The 27226-nt window shown below is 43.8% G+C and overlaps 1 protein-coding gene and 1 long non-coding RNA gene across 7 annotated transcripts; one reads left to right on the top strand and one right to left on the bottom strand.

Moving 5' to 3' along the window:
* Nucleotides 1-874: 874 nt before the first annotated feature.
* PRPF40A (pre-mRNA processing factor 40A) lies at nt 875-22618 on the bottom strand. 6 transcript variants are annotated; one of them, XM_031590812.2, is made up of 26 exons: nt 22040-22618; nt 20036-20173; nt 16841-16921; nt 15510-15540; nt 15286-15308; nt 14361-14462; nt 14154-14264; nt 13616-13736; nt 12378-12402; nt 11300-11590; nt 10838-10943; nt 10168-10232; nt 9533-9697; nt 9052-9160; nt 8679-8829; nt 7736-7869; nt 7519-7633; nt 7266-7369; nt 6798-6914; nt 6417-6554; nt 5792-5887; nt 4924-5010; nt 4740-4836; nt 4461-4522; nt 3168-3302; nt 875-2000 (listed from the first exon to the last, which is right to left on the bottom strand). In XM_031590812.2, exons 1-26 carry the CDS (start codon nt 22400-22402, stop codon nt 1908-1910), a joined length of 3060 nt encoding a protein of 1019 aa, XP_031446672.2. In that variant the 5' UTR covers nt 22403-22618; the 3' UTR covers nt 875-1907. The 6 variants fall into 6 exon arrangements, with proteins under 6 accessions (XP_031446672.2, XP_089999576.1, XP_089999577.1 ...); XM_090143450.1 differs by having other exon boundaries at nt 7266-7357; XM_090143451.1 differs by having other exon boundaries at nt 14361-14438.
* Nucleotides 22619-22953: 335 nt separating this feature from the next.
* On the top strand, nt 22954-25008 carry LOC149917166 (uncharacterized). Its single transcript, XR_016467968.1, has 3 exons — nt 22954-23208; nt 23724-23773; nt 24814-25008. It is a non-coding gene; the product is annotated as an uncharacterized LOC149917166 (long non-coding RNA).
* The last annotated feature ends 2218 nt before the right edge of the window (nt 25009-27226 follow it).

Below are 27226 nucleotides of genomic sequence, written 5' to 3'. Positions count from 1 at the left end.
AGCTGCAATTCAGATGTAATTGATAGGAAGGTTTAACAAAATACAGCAGAACCCGGGAGGGTGAGTTACCAGCAGCTGTCTATCTGGCCATCTGTACATATTCCAGTCTTTCCACCCGTCAATCCTTCTGTCTGTCCATCCATTAGTCTGTCTTTTGCTCAGTCTGTCCCTCTGTTCTCCTGTGTTTCTGTCCATCTTTTCATCCCTGTCTGTCCTTGTCCATCCATCCGCCTGCCTGTGTTCCTCGTCTTAACAGCCGTCCATCCACCTGTCCTTCCACATTTCTGTCCATCTGCCTATCTGTCTTTCCATCTGTCTTTCATCTTTCTGTCCCTTGGATGGCAGAAAGACAGGACAGACCTACAGAAAGACAAAAAGATGGAGGGACAGACAGAAAAAGACAGAAGGACAGAGGGATGGGCAGGTGAAGAAGAGACAAATAGTGATGGATGGACAAAGGACAGGACAGAAAGGTTTCAGACAGATGGACAGAGAGACAGATAACAACCAAAGCAAACCCCCCCAAATGCTTTGTCACAGCCTTTGAATTAAATTCTGCTTCTCTTGCATTGGAGTTGTCGCATTTGAAGGTGCCAGAGCTGATTAAAAGGTAGGAAAAAAAACCCATGAAAGACCCCCACACCCAAACAACAGGGACCCCCAGGAGCACTTTGCTTTTTATTGAATGTGAAAATAAAGGAAAACCTTTCCAGAGGAGCATTTGCTCAGCAACACAGAATGCACTGAAACCAAAAGCTAAAGCTGGACTTGGGAGTATTTTCCTGTAAGCAGAGGTGGCTTAAATTCAGAAATCATTGACAGAAAAAAATCATCAGAGTTGTACACGGCCTTGAAGTAGAAATAAATACCAGTAGACAGCAGAAGACAAGGTTTAATAATTGATAGAAATGTACAAAAATATTCCAATCAAAGGTTGCAGAAGGTGTACCACGGCAGCACGGCGCTGCGAGGAGGGCTGGGCTGATGCTGACGTCCTGCACGGATGCTGCAGCTGCTGTTTGCCTGGGGCTGGTACATTCTTCAGCAGGTTTGTAAGGCAACGTCTCAATTTACAGTTTGATTTTTCATTTTGATAGTGAAGATAAGCACAGACAGAACATCCGTAGCTGTTCCGTAGCGGCTTTATGTGAATACAGAAGGCGGCTGTGAGCAGCAGCACCCTCTGCTGATGCCACGGTGGAGGGCTGAGTGCAGTCCCATCAGCCACGTCTGCTTTTAATTGCTGTACAAACTCACTTGGAAGTGATTGTTGGACAGGAATCTCTCAGCAGTTTTCTGTTTCACATAAGTGCTTGGAACGGGTTGGGTAGGAACGCGGATCACGAAGGAACAATCCCAATAGCTGACAGGTTTTTTTTGCGGTACAGATCAAGAAATGAATTCATTACACCCATTGCCTTCCCCCTTTCAAAAATAATAACAAATTCATAAAACAAATTAAGCCACAAGAAACTATATTAAGAATCTTTCTAAAAAATGAAGCTCTACCTGCCCGCACGGCCGGGAAGAACAGTTACTGCCTTTCTAGGAAGGAGTGCACCGCAGCGATGCTCTGCTAGAAAGGTGCCGAGGCTCTGCTCAGCCTGCAGGTGAGGTCCAGTGAGACCCAAGGTGACTTCCATGGCGCTGTTCCCTTCCAGGACTCCCTCCAGGGGAGCAGAGCACCCGTGCTGCCCAACAACATTCGGCTTTAACTCAGAATTTCATTCACTTTTGTAGGTTTGGTGCCGGGCCCGTAAGAGTACTTGGATGTATTTATGTGGTAACATTAAAACCCACCGTAATTTCAACAATGGAACTCAGGATATCAGAACCCACATCCTGAATTAAACATTGGTTTCTTTTATTATGCCACAATGTAAACATATTTGGTATAAATAACGTTCTCATTGATCTTCATCCAGTTGTTCCAAAAGAGTCCGCCTCTGCTTTTCCAACTCCCCTTCGCTCAGCTCGCTGCCCGAGGTGTCCCAGTTGCCCTGCAGGGAGAGAAGGGGTGGTGAGAGCCTCAGCCAGGCTGCCCAGCTCCCAGCTGCAGCCCTGCTGCATGCCCACACCCCCTGCTCTGGGCAATGCACGCCTCTGCAGTGCTGCCTGCAGGAAGACTCAGATGGGTACTACGTTTTCCAGCGGGCTTTTTCTACAGGTATTTTTAATGCAATACATTCAAGCATTCTGAATGCTTGAAACCAAAGCATGGTGTTTCTGATGTCACCTCCCAGAGCACACAGGGCAGCGCTCAGAGCAGGGCACTGAAAGGGGAAGGGCTGAGCTCCTCCTCTGCCTGTGTTCACGACCACAGCTGAGCTCCTGCTCCTGGCAGATGTCTGCATTCAGCACAGATCTGGGCTGGCCAAAGCGGATTACTTTCAGAAGGCACAACAAAATGCAGCTGTCTGCCTCCCACCTCTCCAAGGACAGCACCACCAGCACAGTGCAGCTGAGCTGGGTGAGGCAGGGCACTGCCCCTCATCAACCCAAAGACAGTGCTGTTCCACTCATATTTTTCCATTCAAACACATCTTTGAAACGCTGTTCTAACCCTCCCAAAACAAACAGTACACAGAACCATCACAGCAAAGAGTCAGATCGTGGGCACAGCTACACTTCTGTGTGACTTTCCAGCTCAAAAAGTGCAAGAATTAAGATTTTCTTCCAGTATGAGACTAGCAGCAGCCCAGCGCTACTGCAGCAGTGATAGGAGTGCTCAAATTACAGAATGGAAGAGCTGCACAATCATTTCAGTGTTTAACCAGCTGTCCTGCTCATCTCCTTTGAGATCAATCTGGCAAATTGGATGGAAAAAAGAAAAAAGAAAAGCAGTTTGATCATAAACAGTACTCTGCCACACTATGGGCTAAGCTTCAGTACCATCTGTAAAACAGACAGCTTCATTCACAACTCACCTCAACCAGCAACAAGTAGTATTGGGCCAAATAACAAATCATTAGTAACAAATACTAAGTGAGGGCATAGAATCTGCATGATTCTGCTCTGTTTGAACATCTGGTTCTTTTTTTGTATATGGAATTGGAACATAAATAAAGCTTTAACTCTTTATGAAGCTATAGAGCTTGCATACTCTAGCATCCCACTGATATACAAAGCCCAAAGGCATCACATAAAAAGGAAATAAGAAAGCTTACAGAATCTTTTCCAGGTCGTTTTTTAGTCGGAGATTTATGTTTTGATTCAGATCTTTGTCTAGCTCTATCCTTTTCACTTTCTCTCTCTCTTTCTTTTTTGTCTTTTTCTCGTTCAATATCAGATTCTGGTGAATCCTTTGTAATAAAGGGAAAATATTAAATATTATTATTAAAGGTATTAGGTATTGTGGTTTATAAAATACACCTCAGAAATGTCCGATTTCATTCTAATATAGGCCACATTAGAAAGAAACTGCTGGAAGTGGCTGTGAGTTTAACACATCCCAGTAACCAGGGCAGAAATAAGTAATGCAGAAACATTACTGAAGTTATTTTAAAAGGAGAGAGTCCTAAAAAACATTCAGCATTTTTAGTGCATGAAAAGACAGGGCATGCTGGATCCATGCAATAAATCCCTTCTGTACCCAAGTGCCACTCATTCCATAACAGCTTTGCAAAGGGTGAAGTCTGCTAACTGTTCATCTGTTAACGTGGCTGCCTTGCCACATCTGAATGCTCTCATGCTCCTGGACTTCTGCTGCACTGAGGGCTCAGATGCTGTGGCTGTTTTCATCCTGCATTTCATCCTGGCTACGTTGATGTGACCCTGTCTGCGTTGCAGTCCTTTGGCACTGGCACATTACTCAATGTCTAACACTGGTATCCATCTCCTCTTTGTGAATGCTGCCCCTTCGTGAATGCTGTCCACTGAAGGGCACAGCCAACTGCTCAGATATTACAGAAACAACAGAACATCACTATTTTGAAAAGTTCTGCAGCAACCTGAGTTCAGAGACACCAATTTCCTCCTTTACCTGACATCAAAAATACGCTCTGGCCTCACATGATGTACACAGAGGATGAAAGCTCTCTTTCTACTCTTTAGGTTTTCTGCTGATGCTGCTGCTCATTTGATGTCAGAGCTGCTAACTCAATCCTGCTACTCAGGCAGACGAAAGGATTGATGCTCAGCATGAGGTGAAAGGAAAAGATGCTGGGATTCTGTCCAGCACTCCACAACAGAAGTAACTCCAAGACATGCTGCGATGACAAGCAGCCAATAGCAGGATACTGCTGTCCTTCATATTTGCTTCTGCAGTTGCAGTTTAAACCCCCCCCATGTTACTGTTCTAAATGGTTTTAAGTTACACATAACAACGTCTGATCTAAAGAAGTGCTTGCTATAAAGCCAGCTGGTAACTGTCAGTATTTAACAAACAGGATTGCTGTGGCTGACCATGAGGTGTCAAGCTGAGCCTTAAGCCAACTCAGAAAAAAGTGAGCTGTACTTACAGACTTATGTCTTCTTTTCTTGCTCTTTTTCTTGTGTTTTTTTGATTTCTTGTAACTTCTCTCTGCAAACAAAATGAGGGAAATCAATACAATTATAATTTAATACTGATCTAGTATTAAATGTGAAGGTTGGCTGCCCTGCCTACAGCAGGGGGGTTGGAGCTTCATGATCCTTGAGGTTTCTTCCAACCCAAGCCATTCTAGGATTCTATGACTATAGTCTATGACTACCCAGCAATAAACCAGTCATTTTAAAGCAAAGAAACAAAAGTCTCCTACCAGATTCTGCACTGGAAGAACGCTCAGAAGCAGATCTAGATTCTGAACGTTGCCTTTTCTTCTTTGAATGGCTATCATCATCCTCAGACTCTGAGCCCTTGAGATACAAAATGTGGTTAGCAAGAGGACAGCAACACCCCAGTAATGACAGGAGCAGATGTTAAGGCATCATGAAACCCCTCACCGAGCGAGAGCGAGACCTCTTCCTGTGGTGCTTTTTGGATTTCTTAGAATGTTTCTTGTTCTTTGAATGATGATGCTGACACTCGTGCTGGAGTACATGAAAAGACAAATGTTAGTTTGCAGGGCACACCGTGAAACCAATGACAACTCTCATCATCCACAAGGCACCTATAGCTAGCAGTGATTAAAAAACAGTGATACTAATAGTAGTGCCACGTTAAAGTTATAACAAGCTTTTAGTAGCAAGGGAACAGAGCTTCAGGCACAGATGCACACAGCTTCTGTTACCCATATCCTTGCTTCAGTGCTTCCTATTCGAAGTGATTGCTCAGGCTGGCCAAGGATAGGGTGCAAACCTTGCTTTGCAACATTTGAAATTCTGAAAGTAAACCGTTTTAACATGTACAAACTGCAGTGAGTGAAACAAACACAACCATATCTCATTACCTATAAAAGATAACACCTTTCTGAACAAGACTGACATGCCGAGATTTCTGCAAATCAACTCTTACCATGGCTGATCCAAAAGTTAAGGGTGAAACTACATTATAACCCTCCCACACACCACCAATAAGCTGTTCGCAGTCAAAAATCAAACAGACAGAATCTGAACTCCCCACAACTCTACAATAAATCAGGGAATTCTGATGTTAACTTTTGAAAATCCTCACAGTGCACATCAGAACAACAACCATGGATCAAATAATTTTAACTCATTTCTTCCCCACCTTATTTTCAAGATGAGGTTTTAATATCCATGCTTTCTGGTAATGCAGAACATCCCTTTCTATATAATTTAAGAACCAATCAACTAAGTATTGTATACCATATATTCTCTCACCAGGAAAAGATGATAAAATAAGAATTACCTCGAGTACATGCATGAAATCTTTAAATATTCTTTTCCTTTCAGACTCTAGAGTGATATCTTCAAATGCTGGTTCCTTCACAAATCTGTCTCTGATCTGTCAGAGAAATAGCAATGACATACTGACATGAAATGAAGTTTAAAGATGACATAACTGCACCAGTTGGGAAAGCCACGGTGCTGTTAAAGGCTCAGATTGTTTCTTGTCAGCTTTATAACCAGCAGGATCTTTAATACAACTGCACAAATGGATACACATGCATGCAGAATTGGGTTTTTTTTCTGCATATGCCTCACAAGCTCGGTAAAAGCACACTGTCTGCCATGAAGTATGCTTTGACAGGAGAGGTTTTAATCCCATCAGAACAAAGTCAGACTTTTAACTAAGCAGAGTGCTTTTATCTCCTCTTAAACCATTCACTTAAAAATAAATCAGACAGAGTTATTGACAGAATTCAAGTTTTCAACTCCAATTCTGATGTCTGCTGAAGAGGTGACTCATTCCTATGGATCTGTGTTGTACAGACAGAAACCGTGAGCATAAATAATCTAGGCTTACTTGTTAGCACGTATCAACCTGCTGAATATATTTGGAATGACTTCCATAATAAAGCAGCAATACATACATCTTCCCAGACAGCATCCAGCTCAATGGGAGGAGTAGCCTGTTTCAGCATACTCTTGAAGGCAGACTCTTTCCGCTTCATTTTGCGAGCTTCTTCTTTTTCCCTTTCTCTTTCACGGGCTTCTGCCTTTTCCAGCAGCTGCATGATATTGTGAGATCATTTGAAGAATATCAAAACAGAAGATTAATAGTTCAGTTTCATGCAATTTTTGAAAAGCCCAACGACAGTTCATCTTTGGAGTTTTCTATTTATCACTGCCCAATACTTCCAAGCACACAACGGCGTTTCTCAAATAGAAACAGTTGTAACAGCACAGGGAACATAAGTGCTGGTTTTTGTTTTGCAGGGATTTTATATTGTATTCCTATTATTCATACTTACACTATTGAAAGCCAGCTTGATATTTCCTGCATCTAAAGTGGTGGCTCTCTTAGTTGAACTGATGACTGTAACAAAGTCTTCAAAAGAAGTATTCACTTCAACTACAAATCCTTTATCCTGTAAATAAACAAACAAACAAACTTACTTTCTTGGCAAGGGGGTGAGTCAGGAATTGTCACACTAATAGCACTGCATGGGACTTCCCACTCTTCCCATATCTTCCAAAAGAAAGGGAAACCTCCTTCCCACCACCCCAGGTATCTTACAAACATGAGGAAGAAGTCAGATCACAGAGCCTCTGTCAAATACTTCCGTGGCTGTACAAATGCATATGCTGCTCTTAAAGTACAGGATCAACCCATTTATGAGAAAATCAAGTCAGAATGAAAAAGCCTACTTTCTCACTCTAGAATAATTATTGCTTTTAAGTAAACAAAGACAGCAAAACGGGGCAATTTCCCCTCTCACCTTTAAGATATCTTTTATTATCTTCTTTTCATCATGGTAACGTGCTTTTAAGTCTTCAACATAGAACTTGAAGAGGTCAAGTGCTGTTGATCCTGATGAAGAAACTAGATAAGTCAAAAGCTAGCTCTAATAAAAGAGCTGCGTTTTTTTAATTATTTTTAATTTTAAAACAACATACAAACAACCCTGCTTCACACTGCCCACACCTGAGAGCTTTACGCCTTACGTTTTACAGGGTTGGAAGGATTCTTACCAGGCTGGCCAAGCATATTAGTGAATCTGATGTCAGAGCTTATGGTTGGGTACAACTCCATCCAAGAGGACATTGAATGTAACTGTCCGTGCTCGTGCAGCTCATCTAAAAATATCTATAAAATACATGAACTACTCATTAGCTTATCCCCAAGAAATAGAAAGCACAGACTGTGTAATCATTTGACATGTCTAAGACAAACAGCAGGTCCACCAACCTGAAAAGATTCTCTGTTTTTCCTCTGCCGCCTTCTTTCTCTCAGTAAACTTTTCTGTTTTTCTTCTTCCTCCTCCTTTTCCAATGCCCTGATGTGTTCCTCAAAGCAGATCAGTGCATCCTCCTTATCCATATCTAGCACCAGGTAACAACAGAGTAGTAAGAGTAAGTATTAAGTAGTGATACTAACTCTACAATGTTTCTTAAGAGATAACTAACTGCTGCCAAATTTATTACTGATGGAGTGAAGGAAGATTCATTGACCACTGAAATGTATGACAGACCTGTGCAGCAAATAACCCAACAACAACTAAACCAAACACCAAAAGCAACACAAAACCAACCCACTTCCCCTCCAACCTGCCCAAATTCTCACTGCCAATACAGAGCACAGAAGTATTGATGAGAAAAACAACCTCCCTTCTACCACCCCAGGTATCTTACAAACATGAGGAAGAAGTCAGAACACAGAGCCTCTGTCAAATACTTCCGTGGCTGTACAAATGCATACGCTGCTCTTAAAATACAGGATCAACCCATTTATGAGAAAATCAAGTCAGAATGAAAAAGCCTACTTTCTCACTCTAGAATAATGATTACTTTTAAGTAAACAAACACAGCAGGACCTCAGTCTAGCAGAAGGAAGCCTAACTATCTGCCACACTGGTTATGCTGCCAAATAATTCCTCAAATTTCAGGGGGTAACAAATACCAAGGTAGTTGGATCTCCAGGAAAAGGGAACCCCTTGCTTTATCACTGAGAGTATATCAATAATGCTTTCTGATGCTGACACAGCTGCCCCAAAAGTAAGGCACCAGATCTCTCTATTCCTGCTGCTCACTGGCTGTCACAGCCCTCCTGACTGTGGAAGAACAAACCTTAACCAGGAATCCTCACAAATCCAATCCCTCATTCACAACAGATATATGGACTTTTTACATACTCTGAAGTTCCTCATCTTCTGCAAACGTAGGGTTGTCCATCAGGTACTGCTGAGCCTCTGACCAAGTAGTGCAGTAAGTGACATTAGCCATGTTATCAAGGATGTTCTTCAGAGCTTCCCAGTTTCTCTTCCGTAACTGTTTGGCTTGTTCCTGCAAAGACAAGGCAATAATGCAGCAGTGCTCTCACCTGCATTGGTTCATTTTTAAACTCATAGGTTCTCAAATGCTTATCCTACAAATTCTTTCCCTTCTGCCTGCATTTTAACTGTCCCTGAGCAATGCACAGAACTGCACTGCTTGCAAGATTTCTGTACTCAGTGGAATTGATCAATTTACTTGCAAGTCAAAAGAACAGCTCTGAAAGAAACTTACCTTCTCTTTCTTAGACAGAAAAAACAAGACATCTTCGTAAATCTCCAGGCGATCGCGCTCAGATATTGCATTCCAGACCTCCATCTCCCCAAACATTTGTTCAGCTTTTCTGTACAAAACAAAGAAAAAACATACAATAATTTATTGGTGATGATTGATCTTAAATGCCCCGCTGGCTTACAATCATGTTCATCAACTGCTTCATAAGCAGTAATTCTTTTGTGCAACATCTCCCTACTTCCTGTCATGGACAGCCTGGGTGACAGCTTTCTCTCTTTGATATACAAACAAAAAACCAACCTGCATTTTACTTACATTCTTTCAGACTGAGCATACGTATCTTCCTATAAATATTTTAGTTACAAGCTTTACAAGGCTGAGCACATAGCAAGATAAGCATTGCCAGCAGCAAGCTGGAAAGATGTAAGGACAAACTTGTCGAGTTCATAAAGACCAGAACTTGATTTCAGGATGCCCTTACTTGTATCGTGTTGTGGATGTCATCTTCTCATGGTTTTCCAGAAAACGCTGGAAGGACTCTTTAGCTTCTTTGTATTTTGATCTTGCTTCTTCTTTTTCTTCTTTTTCTGTTTGAACTTTGTAAGCATTAAAGGCTTGCTTTTTTTCACTCAGCTTTGCCAAAGCACTTTGTATCAAAAAGAAAACATGAATTACAGGCAAGGTAATTACATTTAAAAATCAAAACCGAAGACCCAAAGCATGAAACAGATTTGAATAACACAAATCTTTGAGACAAAATTAAATATGATCCAGGCGACCAGTCACAGTCCTGCCTGTCCCTTCAGGGTTACTACCAGGTTGTATTCACCCATTTCACACTGTAATACTACTTTTACAGTGGATATAAGCCACTTTTCTGTGAACGTTTATGGCAGGCACCCATTTCAAAATAACCCAGAAATTATTTATCTCCATCATGATCAAAAGTGTGTCTTTATTACTAAGCAAACCATATCAACTGTACAGAATAGCACTGACAAGTGCCACATCCTTCCCATATCAGGACTTAATGCTAGGAGTTGTACTTCACATATGTGACACCAGTCCAGTCCCTCATTTACAGAGATATATTATGAGTAAAGAACCAAGCAATACCTGTATCTAGGATCATTAATGATCATCTTCATGGCTTGCTCCCAAGAAGCATTGGATGGTACTCGCTGTCAAGACATTACATGATTACTGATCACATTTAGCATCAGCATCCAACAATGAAAGAGAAATGCACTACAATTTTGGGTCAGGAATACATTCTTTGTTTTGAAATTGACTTCACAGAAAAAGAGATTATCTCTAAAACAGACCAGCTTATGGAAATGCTGCATCCCAAACTTCAGTTTGTCATCCTTCTATATGGATCTCTAACCTGTCTCTGAAGCACCTAGTGAAGGTGCCCATCATATTACTCACTGCTCCAGACTGAATTCAGGAGAAACACCAAATGGTTACACATTGCAGTGGTTATACACTACAGTGGTTAGTTTACATTACAGTGGTTATGATGTGTCATGTAAAAGGTAGAAAAGAAAAACAACTGAGAGCTCTGATGAAAATCAGACACCTTGTTCCTCATTCAGAATGTTCCTGATAAAGACTTAAGCCATCTATGCTGGTTTCACAGTATTTTTCTTTTCTCAGATTTCTTGTCTAGTATGTAAATCCTTTTCCATCAGTGCGAACAACTCTCAACAACAACAACAGATCTCGAGCCATTCCTGGTAAATGCAGCTTTGGTAGCTATAAAGCAGAAAGCTGACTGAAATACCTTTTCTTTTAGGAGTTCTTTAAATGCCTGTTTTGCTTCTTCTTTTGTATTCCAGGTGTAGGTTTTTTTAACTGGCTGCGCATCATCACCCTCCTTCTTTGAAGCACTATAAATAAAAATTAATGATTTTAGTACTTAAGCATTTTTAGAACCACCAAAGAGCCATTCCAGGTAAACATATAATGTTACCCCAGAGTACTGTGGAAAGTTTATGAAGTGTTTGAACCACAGACAGTTCTCTAAGAGCGTTAGGGGAAGGCTGGTAAGAGGAAGGTATTAATTTATCTAAAAGTAGGTTTAATACTCCCTCCTCTTAGTCATCCTTCTCCGCTGCCATTGAGATTGATGCTTATGTTTCAGTAGCTAGCTGTCAAAGCAGACCAGCCAGCTGGAATGGGAGGTGAACCAAATCTGCAAAGAAATAAACTGCAGAAGAGCTGAATCCCACACAACAGGACTTACTCTGCTGAACCATCCTGCTTGGAGTCATCGGCTGCGTTAGCAGCACTTTCTGCACTCTGTTCCTGTGCTGCAGGTGCTGAAGTTGCTTGCTGCCCCTGATCCTCAGCTGTGGCTGCAGCAGCACTCTCGTTTTCTACCACAGCAGAGGCAGCAGTGCTTTCTGTTTCGGAGGCTGCAGCAGTGCTGGCAGCACCAGCTGTGGCAGCCTCAGCAGCAGCTGTGGCTGTGGAGGCTGTGCTGGCTGCATCAGCTGCAGCAGAAGTTGCTGAGGCAGATTCTTCAGTCTTGGTGCTGCAGGTATGAAAAATGGGAACAATCACATTCAAGCTCAGGAAGAGGTAACAGCTTAGGGAAGGCTGTAGCTTAAGGAAGTTAGCGATGTTCAGGAGCAGTTACAAAAGGCATACCTCAGAGGAGCTCTGAAATAGGAAATGCTTTACTGAACCTGCTTATCTATGTAGACCAGTCATTTCACTTCAAAAAAAAGCTAAAACATATAATTCACTGAGATGAGAGGGCAGGAGCACCTCTCCTATGAGGAAAGGTTGAAGGAACTGGGATTGTTTAGCTTGGAGAAGAGAAGGCTGCATGGAGACCTCATTGTGGCCTTCCAGTACTTGAAGGGAGTGGATAAACAGGATGGGGAACGGCTGTTTGTGAGGGTGGATGGTGATAGGACAAGGGGGAATAGCTTTAAACTGAGACAGGGGAGGTTTAGGTTGGATACAAGGAGGAAGTTTTTCAGCCAGAGGGTGGTGAGGCACTGGAACAGGTTGCCCAAGGAGGCTGTGGATGCCCCATCCCTGCAGGCATTCAAGGCCAGGCTGGATGTGGCTCTGGGCAGCCTGGGCTGCTGGTTGGTGACCTGCACACAGCAGGGGGTTGGGACTGGATGAGCACTGTGGGCCTTTGCAAGCCAGGCCATTTTATAATTAAGAATTTCTATATATAAAGGCACTATTTGGAATAAAAATCTGCAAGGGCCATGTTTTAGAATTCAAAGACAAGATTCTACTCTTAAAAAAGTAACAGACAGCCTAATATAAAACACAACAGTAGCATCAAAGTGAAAACACACCTGTTTTCTTCAGCTTTGATCAGTGCTAGAAGAGAAATGGAAAAACAAACAACAATTAAAATACAGCTTCAGAAAAAGATGTTTTGTGCATTGTAAAAAGTTGCTGTAGGCACAATTTAGCTTTAAACATTTTTGTTCCTATTCCCCTTTAAAAACTGGAAGAAATACCATCTAAAACAAATGTAGAAATCCCACTGAGTAAAAATTAAGGGTACATTTCGCCATTTAAAATAATTATTTCAACTTCAACAGGCTAGTTTAAAGAACAGATAAAGTCAGGCTTACTGGAATACATCTTTCTTTTTTATTCTTACAGTCACTGATGCTTATTCTATGCAGACCTTTATGTACTCATTTCATACTCAGCTGATTTTGTACTTTTTCTTTTTTGTCAAGATCTTATTTCCCTCACAACACCAAACAAACTGTGCTAAAAGTGAAGAACAAGAGCACATTATGCTTGGAAGGCCAGAAAAAAGGGACATTTTCTTTACAACAGAGAAGAGCAATACAAGTGTACCTACCAATTGCATTCACAGCTGCTCAAAATTTCAAAAAACATAAGCAAATAACACCAAAGCAAAGTCTTACACACAATTCTGCCTTTCAGTAGACAAACTCTGTTTTCATTATAAAGCATATCACTGTTTCTCAAATTCTTCCAAGAAACCACAACAAAGTGTAGGTAATTTTACTCAGTTATGAGCTACACAGTATTACAGAAATCCAGCACCTTTTATCCTGTTTTCCCAATCAATGTGGATTGCTATAGTGGCCCTTTAATTCTTGCCTTCCCTCACCAGCCTGAACATAAGTCCTACTAAAAGTTTCTATATGTTTCCAAAGGACTGACTGCTAAGTGAGGGAAAATGGGTCTGCAGTGGGTCTGAGAGGAAGAAAGAGTTGAAGCACTGCCTGATGTAATGACAGAGTATTCACCCAGCCCTGAATAAGCTTAGTTACATACGAATTCAGTTCCCGTTTATGGACACGAGGGGGAGCTGCTGCTGCTGCTGCCACATAAGCAGGGAAAAATGAAGGGTATAAAGGAAAAAGGGCAGGGGAGGTAGAAGACACAGAACCTAGTACTCCATAGATATCTCAGGCTACATTCTAACGTGCATGACTAACACCTAACAGATTTGTAACTCCTATGCTTTGATAACAACGTTTTGCCATAACACAGCTTGCAATCCTCTGCCACCCCCTCCTCTGCTCATCCTTGTCACAGACATTACCTTCCAGATCTTCGAGTTCTTTGGGTTTTGCCCAGCGTGACTCCTTAGTTTGGGAATTATAGTAGTATGGCTTTCCAGAATCAGATTTGTACTCTTTCCAGGGGCACTTAGACAGCAATTGCTAATGGACAAAAAAACAAAGACAAAATCAAGCTTACAGTAATACTTTAAAACCAAAAAGGTGCTAGAAGTGAGCCTGTAATACTTCTAAGCCAAGTGATAATTTAAGGACCAACAAACAAGGGTTCACTGTGTTCACTGACCCTTGATACTCTCTAGTGACACAAACACATCACTGAGATACGTGCCATCCTTACAAAAAAGGAAATTTACCTTAGAATTGAGGAAAAAATGCTTAGAATTTTGTTTTAAGCTTTAAGTTCCACCAATGTAAGGAAGGTTGTAAAACTGGAAAAGTTGCAAAACAACATTTATAGGAATTTGCCTATATCCATTGGCACAGCTGTGCCAGCTGGTAGCCATGGTAGTAAACTATGCCTTCACACAAAGTCACACAGCAGTCTGTCTGAATTGTTACCTCAGCAGGTGTTTTAAGATCATCTGGCTTCTCCCACGTGGACTGCTTTGTTTCAGTGTTGTAGTAATAGGTTCTTCCATCAGGTGATTTGTGTTCTGTCCACGTCGATTTCTAGGAAAATTGAACAGAACATTAATGATGAATGCTGACCAAGATGCTGCTGAAAGCCACTAAAATAAATTCAGTACAAATGGAAAGCAGATAAACCTGTTTAGAGTGCTCCTCACTGCCTGAACTGTTGGTCGTGGCTGTTTGCTGAGCTGCACAAACCACGGGATGTGTTGTCTGAGGGTGAAACAAAACAGAGTTCTGAAAAGACATTCTGGTTACTATTTGTTTTTCATTTCAATGTGCATATTAAATATACTAAATCATGCAGTAGCAACAGAAAGGCAGCAAAACAACATCTAAACAAATTTGAGTCAGCACTGCCTTCAGTAAACATTCATTTGCAAAGCACACCTGCGTTAAGGAACAGCATGGTAACTGCAGACAGATTCCTACCATGTGCACTGGAACTGCCAAAGCAAAGCATTCATCAGTATGGAAGATGTAAAAAGCTACCCCAACATAAGAAAGATAAAAATCTGCTTATAAACTGCTCAGTGATACACAAGAGGGGATTTAAGGATTAAAAAAAGGAACAACTTTCACTCTTCTTCAGTCCCTTGCAAAGACTTTAATTTGAAAAGAGCCAGCTTTAAAGTACCTAGGCTATAGTTCAGATGCTGTTCAGGTAGGTCAAGAATACCTAAAGAAGGTCACATGGAGCTGCCACATCTACTTGGAAAACCAGAAATAAATAATTTCACGGTTAAAAAATGGATGTAAATACAGCAGAAAACACCTTCTGCTTCAGCTCCAGCTCAATCCCTTTCAATGCAAATGCTAAGGTCACAAAAACAATCATGGCAACCATCTGTACTTGACAGAGCAGAAGAAAAGCACCAGGAGCTATTAGTTTTAACATTAATTTCAGATTGATAATTAATGAAATCTTAAGTCACAAACAGAGCAGCAAGCTTCATATAAAGAAGAAAAAACAGAAAGACAAGGTTTTATTTTACATCTGTAAAGCAATGTTTGCACAACACCACACTTAGAGATGTCCAGAATTTTGGTGTTCACTTACCTGAGTTCCAGGAGGTGTCACACCTAATGAAACAATAAAAATAAAAGTTTGGATGCTTTATTTTTTCATATAAGAATGCAAAAAGACTTACATGAAAATATTAAATGTTTTTATAAGAAACAATGAAGATAAATGATGTTTTACAGAGAAATGTATATATTTTTTCAAGGCTTGACCTAACTTTGGGAAATGCTTTGAAACAGTAACAAAGAACTTCTACTTACCTACTTGTGCATCCATGCTGTTCACCCCTGGCTGTGGAAGCAAAGGACAGATATTTAAGTTCTGACTGCACCTGTAACTTCATCAGTACATACAGTGCTTATCCCAACCAGGGCAAGTGCAAAATAAATCACGCTGCTTCTCATCAGCTGCCTGGAAATGACTGCTCACATAGATCACGAAACAGAGTCAACCTGCACAGCAGTGGGTAAAAGATCATCATACTCCTATGGAACAAAGACACAAATATAATAATCCTGCTGGCCTCTGTGAGCTTCAGATCACATTTGAGACTTGGAGATGGCATTATCCAAGAGACTGCCAACACTCTAACTCAGTAAGTTGGAATTTTACCAGGGAAGTCATCAAGGTAACAAAAAAGTCACAATTTTTTGTTCATCTACAGATTATTTTAAGCTAAGTAACAGTAAAAACTTTATTTTGCTTTAAAATGCTTTGCAGGCTGTGGTGTGCTTGACACTGCAGAGAGGTACAAGGATGCTGCTGTAATAGACACACTCTGTCTCACACATGTGCATAAAGGTGTGAGTGAGCTCCTGCTATCTCTGCCAAGAGGGTTACACGTGCAATTAAAAGCTGGAGCCCTCTGTAATGCTTTACTTTGCCTCATGAACATCACATGTTCACCCATTTAACAAAAATTTAGACCTGACTGAGTTCCAGAAAAGCGATCTGCCTTCATGCCAGAATATGTAAAAACAGCAACAAGAACAAAAAAACCAGAACATATATAGAATAAATTAGACTGAGCTTAGCATTGATTCCCTCCCTCCCTTTCCCATTTCTTTTGGCTCCAGCATTTTCAGATTCATCTCCAAATATCTGAATTTTTTTCCATAAGCATCAGTTATCAGAAATCTGTAACGACTTCAGCATGGGGGCTGATGAGAATCACCAACATCCTCTCTGCTTGGTAGCTTTTGAAACACTCAGCACATTAGTAAGTACTTACATGAGCACAAGAGCTAACAAAGCACTGCTGCCATGAATTTGCCTCAGGAGTTATTAAACTTGACTTGAATTACACTAAGAGTGTAACACACAACTCATTAAACAACAAGCAACAGCAGCGAGAAGCAGACTTGTAACTAAGAGGAAGGTATTTGATGAAGGCCCAACACTTCAGTTAACATCCTTTCCCTAGCATCAACACTTAGTCACCCAGTACACCTCAATGTGAGCAGTGTCCTCTCTATTGCTGCCATCAGCAACACCTTTCTTGTATCCAGTTGAAGAAAAACAAAGACATACCTATGCTAATCCAAGAGACATACAGACATGTTAACATAGGGAAAAATGAAATTGAACTCACCGGAACCGTAGGCTGCATAGCAGCTTGGGACATGTGAGACATCATCATTCCAGGCATGACTGACTGCATCATTCCAGGCATCTGCAATTAAACAGCATTTCAGTACACCTTATGGTATTGCCCAAGGAGGCTGTGGATGCCCCATCCCTGCAGGCATCCAAGGCCAGGCTGGATGTGGCTCTGGGCAGCCTGGGCTGCTGGTTGGTGACCCTGCACAGAGCAGGGGGTTGGAACTGGATGAGCATCGTGGGCCTTTGCAACCCAGGCCATTCTATGAGCCTGTGATATTTCAGTTATTTAATATGATAGTTCTTTTTTGGTTGGTTTTAAATAATTAAATGATACTAGATTTCAATGCAAACAATCTTATAAAGAATTTGGCAACATAAGTTAAGCTTGCAGAACTCTCTTCCCTTCTGATTCCTACAAAATCTACATGAGGAATAACACAACTCCCACATTTAAAGTCGTGTATGAAGTAATAACAAACACAACTACTGTAACTACAGGAGAGTAACAATAAATACAACGTGCAATCCTTTAGATGAGCTGTTACTGAAATCCTAAGTTAAAACAGGAAAAATAAAGGTTTGCAAAGACCTCCTCAAAACTCTGAGGTCACATGGAATTAATTAAACACAGGAAAGGTAAACTCTGATTAGTTCTGCTCACAAGTTTTTGCTGGTTTCAATTTGTCTCCCTTTCCTCTTAGCTCTGCAAGAAGTAGAAAGAAACACTTGACAGGGACTCTGGAAGAATGCATTTCTCCAAATAACTTCAGTATGAAGAGATCTATTACATTTAAACATCAAAACCTAGAATGTTTCTGAGCTTTTTTTTTAGACATCTGAACAAAAACCCTCAATATGGACATACAATACGAAGCCATACACAATGTGATCTTGGCAATGGGGATACATATAGTCTCACAGAAAACAAATTTTGAGTCTAGACTTGTACCTGAGTTTGCTGGGAGGTCTGATGAGACAATAAAAAGCCACAGAGCTGCCACCCAGATAAGCTAGCCTTTGCTCAGATATTTCTGCTTACAGTCTCAAAGGGATGGTTATGCAGAAGTTATGCACTGAAGTGATATATACTGAAAAGATGCAACTTCCAGTTGTACTGGAAGTTTAATATTTTGCATGCTTACCATTACTTTTTTGCTGATGTGGTTTCTAAGAACTACTAAGCCATTAAAAGAAAATGACAAAAGGAAGAAAACATTTAATTTAGGTCCCTTCCTATAGGATTTTTGGCCACTGATCCCAGATAGACCTCTAGAAGTCAACCCCTTTCAACCTTTCAGTTCTGTCCCTTTACCATTACTGTCCTAGGAAGGCTGGCCAAGTGACCCCATCCCCCTGTATCTTCAGGAAGCATCAGAGTACCACCCTCCTCATCTTGCACCTCGTGCAGAAAGAGGGATATGGGGTAGGGCTACTGCTCCACCCTCATTCCATATGGTTTTCTTGGGAGGATGAGGAAAGAAAGAAAGACTGGAAGGCAGCCTATCCTATTCCTCGCCATCCTGTAGAAGCAGGAGAAGAAAACACTCTTGCCCCACTGCTACTTCCATCTAAGAGGGCTCTGAGATTGTTGCAGCTTCTAAAAGCCCTAGGCCAGGTCCTCCAGAAACCCTGAACGTTGTTTGGGCTCTGTATGATGCCAGCCCAACAAAGGAAAGGAAAAAATAAGGCCTTCCTCTGCATGATGCTGACAGGAGGTCATACTGTTGCTATTGCCTCTGCAGTCACTTGCCCTGCAAGTGGTTCTCTTCAGAAAGGAGAAAAAACAAGCTACAGGAATGTTCCATCCTGCAGCTTTACAAATAAACCTCTGATAGATGCTGGAAGAAAGAGGTTATTATCCAAGACAACAAGCCAACATAAGCTGACACTTTCACACTTTTGGTGTGAGTGTGTCACTGTCCTGTCCCATCCTCAAAGCCATAGGACAACTGAGCCCCTCCTGCCAAGCCATTTACCTGCAGCTTTTTACTCTACAGTAAAGCTTTTTACTCTACTCTATTCTTGAGTTCTCCATCTCTATTGCTCACTAAAATATTGCAGACTGAAATACTCACAGAATGAGCAAGAATAGTGGAACAGAAGTTAAGACAAACATACCTCTTAAGCAGAGAAATAAAACAGAACTGCTGTTTGAGTTCAGTAAGTACAAACAAAAGTGCACACTATTAACTGTCACACTAATGGTCAAGTTCTCCTAATCTTCTACTACTGCATTATTTTTGCCACTCTAACAGGCTGCAAAACCATGCTGAAGATTCCTCTTATGCTTTTACATACGAGCAAAACAAAAAGCCCCATCCACAGGCTCTATCCAAGGTACTGCAAAGGAAAACAAGCAAGGAATTGTCTGCACGACCCTGAGGGCTCTTCTCAAAGCATTAATCACTCACATCACCCTCTCACCAGCCTAATCTTCTTTATCACCTAGTTGAAAACCCTCGGTTTCTCCTAAAGCAAGCTGCTATGACAAACAATAGTACTGAAGCATTTCTAACAAACAGAAAGAGAACTGCTTCCTTCAGAAGTTCAAAAATTAATCAGAAAGCACAAAGGCTTTTTCATTATTGAGAATAAAGTTTTAAATGTGCAAAAAGCACAGCTCTGATTCTGGCTACTCTACCTGTCAGCTTACTTTCACTGGTGTTGATCTGAATGGCCAAGTTGCTTTTTCAAACTGCATAATATGTTAGCAACAACAGTATATTACACAGCTACAATTCACTCTCTAGGATTCAAGAGGGAATTCTGCAAAAACTCAAGTCTTAATTAATTCTTCCCTGTATCTCCTTACAGTCTTCGTCTGCATGCACATAACAGCCAAGAATTAGAGAAACAAGAAGCTCTCTTATTTCAACATCTGAGAAGAACCAAAGCTTTCTGATTCCAGTATGTATTAAGATGACATTTTTACTTTTTCAAAATCTAAAAAAGAAAATAATTTAGCAATAAGCTTTTTATTAAAAAGTAATTAAAAAAGATTAATACCTCCATCTATTTACAACTAATTACCTGTTACAACAGGAAGAGTTTTAGCATTCTGCATGGATAGGAACAGTGGCACAGAACACCCTGAATTATTAACCTCATTTGCAACTTACCTACATTGGATGACCTGACACCATTATGGGAAGAAAGAAGAAAAGAAAACATAAAAATGGCTCACCTGCCCCATTGGTGGTCCTCCCATTGGGGGCATCATCTGAGGCATCATGCCATGTGGAACTGGGGGCATGTTTGGTGGCCTCTGACCCATAGGGTGCATTCCCATGGGCGGGTAATGTGGCATCCCTGGGTGTCCCATCTGAAAGACAGCAACAAATAAAAGGTGAGCACGAAGCCAACAACCCCCACGTCCCTCAAAAAGCACTGATAACAAAGAGATGCTCAGCGCTGAGCTGGAAGTTATTTACTTCATTTTGGCTTTTAGCTCAAAACTGCTTGGCAGCAAGCAAGGTAACGACAATTAGCATTCAGTCTCCTACATCCCCCTGTCAGAGTTTGAGAACTAACAAGGGCATTTAAATTTTCAAAACCAACATGCAAACAGGAAACAAAACTCAGATAAGAGATTTCTCTTATGGCTTGTCACAGAAAAACACCCCGAACTTAAAGCTTCTGCATGCACATCCACACAGCTCTGATCAATGCAAGTCCCCTGTGGGACGAGCAACATCTCTCCTGCTCCTTGTGACCAAAATACATCAAGTTACATCAAATATCACAGAATCACAGAATTGCCAGGGTTGGAAGGGACCTCAAGGATCATGAAGCTCCAACCCCCCTGCCACATGCAGGGCCACCAACCTCCCCATTTCATACCAGATCAGGCTGCCCCGGGGCCCCATCCATGGCCTTGGACACCTCCAAGGATGGGGCATCCACAGCCTTTCTGGGCAGCTGTTCCAGCACCTCACCACTCTCTCTGTAAAGAACTTCCCCCTGACATCCAACCTAAATCTCCCCTCCCTCAACTTAAAACCATTTCCCCTTGTCCTGCAGTTATCAACCCTTTCAAAGAGTTGATTCCCCTCCTGTTTGTAGGCTCCCTTTAGGTACTGAAGGCTGCAATGAGGTCACCCCGCAGCCTTCTTTTCTCCAGGCTGAACAAGCCCAGCTCCCTCAGCCTGTCCTCATAGGGGAGGTGCTCCAGTCCCCTGATCATCTTTGTGGCCCTCCTCTGGACCCTCTCCAACAGCTCCCTGTCTTTCTTGTACTGGGGGCTCCAGACCTGGACGCAGTATTCCAGATGGGGCCTCACAAGAGCAGAGTAGAGGAGAACAATCACCTCCCTGTCCCTGCTGGCCACCCCTCTTCTGATGGAGCCCAGGATCCCATTTGCCTTCCGAGCCGCAAGGGCACACTGCTGGCTCATGTTCAGTTTTTCATCCATCAAGACCCCCAGGTCCTTCTCCACAGGGCTGCTCTCAAGGACCTCTCCTTCCAGTCTGTAGGGATGCCTGGGATTCCTCCAGCCCAAGTGCAAAACTCTGCACTTTGCCGTGTTGAACCTCATCAGGTTCACCCAGCCCACCTTTCCAGCCTCTCGAGGTCCCTCTGAATGGCATCCCTTCCTTCAGCCATGTCAACCACACCACTCAGCTTGGTGTCGTCAGCAAACTGATGATCAAATATGCTCATCACTACCTTCTTTTCCTTCAAACATGGGGCCTGCTGCTGTTCCAGTACCCGGAATAGCGATGGGGAGATGTTTGAGATATATATGTATGTAGATGTATCAAAATGGAGCAAAAGCCTTGCATTTGGGTGGTTCTGCTGGGCTCGATGACCTTTCTAAATGAGGATGCTCGACGAGTCCATTCTACCACTGGCACCAGCTCCAGTAATGGGACAGCTGCTGGAAGGGATTTTACTCTGAAAACCTACAAGGCTGAGCTTTGTATTTCTCTATGTGCGTAAATACCCTAAGATTCTAACGGGAAAACAACCCCTAAACAAACCACCATTCCAGAACGCTTCTTTACAGGAAAAATAAAACAAAAAAGTGTCACAGAACCACGAAAGTCGGACACCCGGATCCCGCAGGCTCCCCGCCCCCATCCCTCAGCCCAGCGCACGATTCGCGCCCCGAGTCCGGCAGAGCCGCGCCGCCTCCCGGGGCGGAACCGCGCCGTGCCCTCCCCTCTCCTCCCCTCCCCCCCGCACTCACCATAAGAGAGCTGCGGTCCACGGCGCCGGGCCGCATGGAGGGGCTGAGCAAGCTGCCCCCGCCGCACCTGCCAAGAAGGCGCCCTCTGAGTGGCTGCCGCGACGAGGGGCCGAAGGGCATCAGCGGCTCGGGCTCCCCGCGGGGCGGGAGCAGCGGGGCCAGCAGGCTGACCGGCTTGCCGGCCGGCCAATCGGGGCGGCCCGCCAGCCGGGTGCCCTTCGGTGATTGGTCGGCGGCCGAAGCGACGGGACGGACGGCGTCCCCCGGCGTCAGCTGCATGAGGGGAGGGGGCTTCGGCAGGGAGAACGGCAGCGGCTGCGGGGAGGCCGTGGCCGCCGCCGCCGCCGAGTCCCCTCCGGACATCCTGGCCGCCGGGTCCGCCGCCGGGAGCCCTTTCCCACCCGCCCTGGCGGCCGCCGGCCGGGAACGGCGATTAGCGGGCGGTTAGAGAGAGGAAAGGAGGCCCCGCGGCGGAGCCGAGCGCAGAAAGCGGCGAACGGCCGGCGGCGGAGAGCGAGCGCGGGGCCGGGCCGCGGAGCTGGCGCGGGGGGAAGCTGCGGCGGGGGCCGGGCGCGGGGAGCGCTGGGAAAGCGCTCACGTGGGCTGCGGGCGGGCGGCACCAAGAGCGCCGCACAAACAGGGGTGTGGCGCAGAGCGCCGCCCGCCTCGCCCGCCTCAGCGCGACGGGAGGACGCGGCCGCCTCCCCTCCGCCTCGCCGCGGTGGTGCGTGCCGCCACTCGGCGCCTCGCCGCGGCCCCCCCCCGGCGCGGCGCCGGCTTGGTACGCGCCGGGCTGCGGCAGCGCGGCGAGGCGGGCGCGGCCCCCGGCGTCAGCGCGGCGTGGTTGGCGCCTCCGGGGGCGGGATGCGGGCCGGAGCGGGGCGGTGTTGTGCGGCGTTGTGCGGCTGCCCGGCTCTGGGTCGCTCCGTTGTAGCGCTTCCCGCTTCGGCTTTTCCCGGCTCTGTTCGGTGGTACGGCCGGGTATGGTGTGTGTCCGGCCGCCTGCTGCTGGCTGAGCTGCGGAGAATCGCGAGGCTTCGTGCTTTGGAGCCCCGTGCTGCCTGAGCCCGTTCTGTGCTGGAAGGGAGCGGGATGGCACAGGGAGACCGGAGGCACGGAGAGCTGCAGGTTGGCACGACGTCCCTGCGTGGTTAACTGAAAGTGAAAAGGTGTGAAATGCCTCTCTTGGTTCTTCAGTGCTACAGCAGAGTCATAGCATAGAATCACAGAATGGCCTGGGTTGCAAAGGCCCACGATGCTCATCCAGTCCCAACCCCCTGCTGTGTGCAGGTCGCCAACCAGCAGCCCAGGCTGCCCAGAGCCACATCCAGCCTGGCCTTGAATGCCTGCAGGGATGGGGCATCCACAGCCTCCTTGGGCAACCTGTTCCAGTGCCTCACCACCCTCTGCATGAAAAACTTCCTCCTCATATCCAACCTAAGCCTCCCCTGTCTCAGTTTAAAGCCATTCCCCCTTGTCCTATCACCATCCACCCTCACAAACAGCCGTTCCCCCTCCTGTTTATCCGCTCCCTTCAAGTACTGGAAGGCCGCAGTGAGGTCTCCCCACAGCCTTTTTTCATATAACTTGTTATAGGAACACAACTCCACTAAAAACCATGGAGTTTATGCAAATAAAAACCATATGCATGGTGGTAACTGCCTTTTTACTCGTGTATCTCCAGGTAGCAGCACGCCAGCACTGTTTCCTAGTACCTGGCACTTACCTGTGCAGGTGAGCTCAGTGTAACGACGGCTGTAGTTCCTCACAGTCACTTGTGAGCATGGCCCTGTAGATGTGCTATCCCATATAAGCACTGCTAGAAGTGTGATGGCTTCTAAATGTGGAAGCATTTCTGCAGGTGTCCTGCTCTTGTTGTTGAACAAGTCTGTTCAGCAGTAGGCCAAAGTTCCCTTTTGCAACCAAAATCCAGGAATGAAACTTGGCAGCATGAATGGCAGATCAGAAAGCAGATAATACTCTATTGCAGTGCTTGGTGCGTGAGGGATGGCTCACCATCTGAGGGCACACAGATTTTGTATGTTGTAGTACATAAATATTACAGGGTTTTCTCAGAGTGCCCACCTGTTCCTAGAACTGCTATACATCTTAAAATCTTGTATTACGTGTATGCTGTGTTAATATGGGTTTTTTTCCAGGGGGTCTGTGGTGGTTGCGAGATTCCACGGGGAGGTGCTGTCCTTGTGAAGGGTTGTGTGTCATGTAGGCCAGCTCCCACATTTGGTTGAGGACTTATTTACAAAGCCATGACGATTGACTAAGTTTCTAATGAGCACATTAATCTTGTTATGGCGTTTATATCATCAATGCTACAGCATACCTCCTCAAGGCTGCTGAAGTGCTGAGGCTCTGCTTTTAGGCTCCAGATGTCCTGCATATCTAGGGGATACAATCTTCCCTAGACAAAATACCAGTTTGCTGAAGAGTTTGAATTCATTGCTGAAGGCTCTGAACTTATTGCCAGGTATGAGGATGAGGATTTATAGGGCTTTTGCAAGATGGGATCCCACAAAGATCGCAAGCTCTTTTATGTGACTGCCACAAGACACTACTGCTGCAGTGGCATTCTTTTAAGGGAACCTGAAATCGGTTGATAAAACCGTTTGTAGCTCTGCCACTAGTTTTCATTAAGGCCAAATGTGTCTGTGAAGTCAATTCATTATCTCTTAATAAAGATAATACGTAAGCTTAATTTGTTTTGTGAAACACACAGATTATTTTGCTTACAGAGTTTTAAAATATGCTGTCTCCAGGCTGAACAAATGCCTAGTTTCACTGGGCCCACGTGAGAACATCTGATTAGTTCTCGTCTGAATAAGGTATGAAATTCCCAACCAGCTCTCCAGTGAGAGCTGAATACATGTGAAGAGAGCAGCAGTGTGTGCATCTCCATCATATTTCTGTAGGTAAGCATTTTAGCTGGTTTTCACAGGTGTGTTAAAGATAATAAAGACTTTAAGATACGAAGCACATTTTCACATTCTTGTTTGAAAGATGGACACAAGTATTATGCAGACAATACTTGAACCATATAGCTTGGCTTCTAACCTTTCCTGTCTTTTTGACTGAGTCTTAGTTATCATTTTACTATGACATATATTGAATATGCTCAAATTGATGTTAGCTTCTATTGTCACCAAGGAAGGAAATGTAAAAGCATGAATAGTAACACAGGAGGATTGAGATGTTGATTTGTAATGGTGATTTTGCCTTAGCATGCACTTTTGTGACGTTGAAGTTCTGTGAGTTTAATCGCTGTGTGATAAGAAGAGGCAGCTTGTGAACAGGATATTAAACCTTGATTTCTATCATACCAAACAATTGCTGTATCTTCATCACTTCTTAAAACTAACATCCTTTCCTTTCAGGTTGATGTGTCCTACTGTATTATTTAAGACTTGATTATTACAGTTGAAATTGTTTTGTTGTTTTTTTTTTAGTGCAAAACTGTGTACTTAAATGACTGTATTTCATCCATCTTCATTGTGACTCTGAATCTAACTTTCTGTCTCACAAACTGCTCAGTTGATGCTTTCCTGGCCAAGTTTCCATTTAAATAGGGTGAGCACACAGCTACGTAATGTGGCACCAATCCAATTGCAGGCAGCACAGTGCTTGGGAAGAGCTGTTACCTGGTGTTCATCGGGAGAAGGAGTCGTCCCCACCTGGGGTCCTGATGGAGAAGTTGCTGATCCTCCTCACCTGTATCATCTGATTGGTTTAGAGGTGAATAAAATATGTTGGTCTATATCAGAAAAACATTGGAAGTTTGGCTTCAGAATTATTTATAACTGATATCTCTTGAAGATGTGGCCAGAGCAGCTATCGAGATGCAAATATTGATGGTAAGGAGTGTCTATGTGCATGGGCAGGTGTGCAGGCTCTGCTGGAGGCTGAGGAAGTGATGACTGTTCTTTAATAGTTTTCTAACACTTACAAAACACTATAAAGAACTACCACCTCATTCTCAAAATGTACGAGGCAGATGCAGGTGATGCTTGTAGACAACGTCCTGGAGGCAGCAGAGGTAGGAGTGCTCCTAGACATGAAGAATTTATTTCATCCCTTGTTTACAAATCTCTTGTAAAGTTGAGTGGTTTGTTTGACTGACCCACTAATGCTGCAGCTGATAGTGTGTTCTTCTTAATCTCTGTGGAGTGTGGGCACATCTTTTGCTGATTATGCTGATACATTACATTAACCTGGCAGCTTGATTAGCAATCAGCTGGTCAGTGCCCCGCCAGGAAGCCAGCTGTGTTGATTAGAGGTGTGGTAGAGTTGGCCATAGGGGCTGGAAGCTTTCAGGGTGGTTTCTGGGGATTCTTGGTATCTCTGATACGTTTGCTAATCATGTATTCTTCTTCAGTGCTGGGGAAGAGAGCCATCTTTGCATGCTGCTTCTCACATGCCCCAGATGTGTTGCAAATGATGTGAGATTCAGCACATGTTGTAACAGGGCAGGAACTGAGCAGGCAGTGCTTTTGTTCTTTCCATCCCACACCAAGCTGGTCTGTCGCTGCAGGATGGAGCTGCTGAGCTGCTTGTGGAATAGCTCCCCAGTCACCATCTGACAAAGTTCATACCTTCAAGTTAAAGTGCTAAATTTATATCCTAGGGACTCCAGCAGAGCCCATATTAAGTGTCCTCACACATAAAAAGTAAAATACCTTGCCTTCATCATTTTTTCCCTCCTGTGGTGAAGTTAAATTTATAGATTTTACATTTGCTTTCTAGTGTTAATGGTGTTGCTAAAGCATCCTGTTCTTTTTGTCCAAACAAGGTCTGATTACCTCTTGCAAAGGGAAGAGCTGCCCTTCTGGGCTGGGAGCAGAGGTGTTGCTTCCTCTAGTGCTGCCCAGCAGGGACTTTGCTGGGTTACCTTCTTCAGCCACATAACTTACTATGGTACGATGCTGGTTTAATTCTCTAGCAGCAGTTCCTGATTTCTCTGGCATATCTTCCCAAAGAAGGACATAGGAAAGATGTCCCCTCTTGTGCAGGCATCTCATCCTCCATTTTGTGTGCTTTCACCTCTGCAAGCCATGATCCTTCTTGCATCTGCTGCCTGCTCGCATCCCCCAGCAGCTCCCCTCCCCAGCACTGCTGGGAGTGTTTAGCACAGGAATCCCAGGTCTGGAATTTTTCAATCTTTTTTTCCTCCCTTCC

This window comes from Phasianus colchicus, chromosome 7 (genome assembly GCF_987193195.1).
Source record: "Phasianus colchicus chromosome 7, bPhaCol1.hap1.1, whole genome shotgun sequence".
NCBI classification, from domain to species: Eukaryota; Metazoa; Chordata; class Aves; order Galliformes; family Phasianidae; genus Phasianus; species Phasianus colchicus.
Note: the sequence above shows the minus strand (reverse complement) of the source record. Positions and strands in the feature narration are given on the sequence as shown.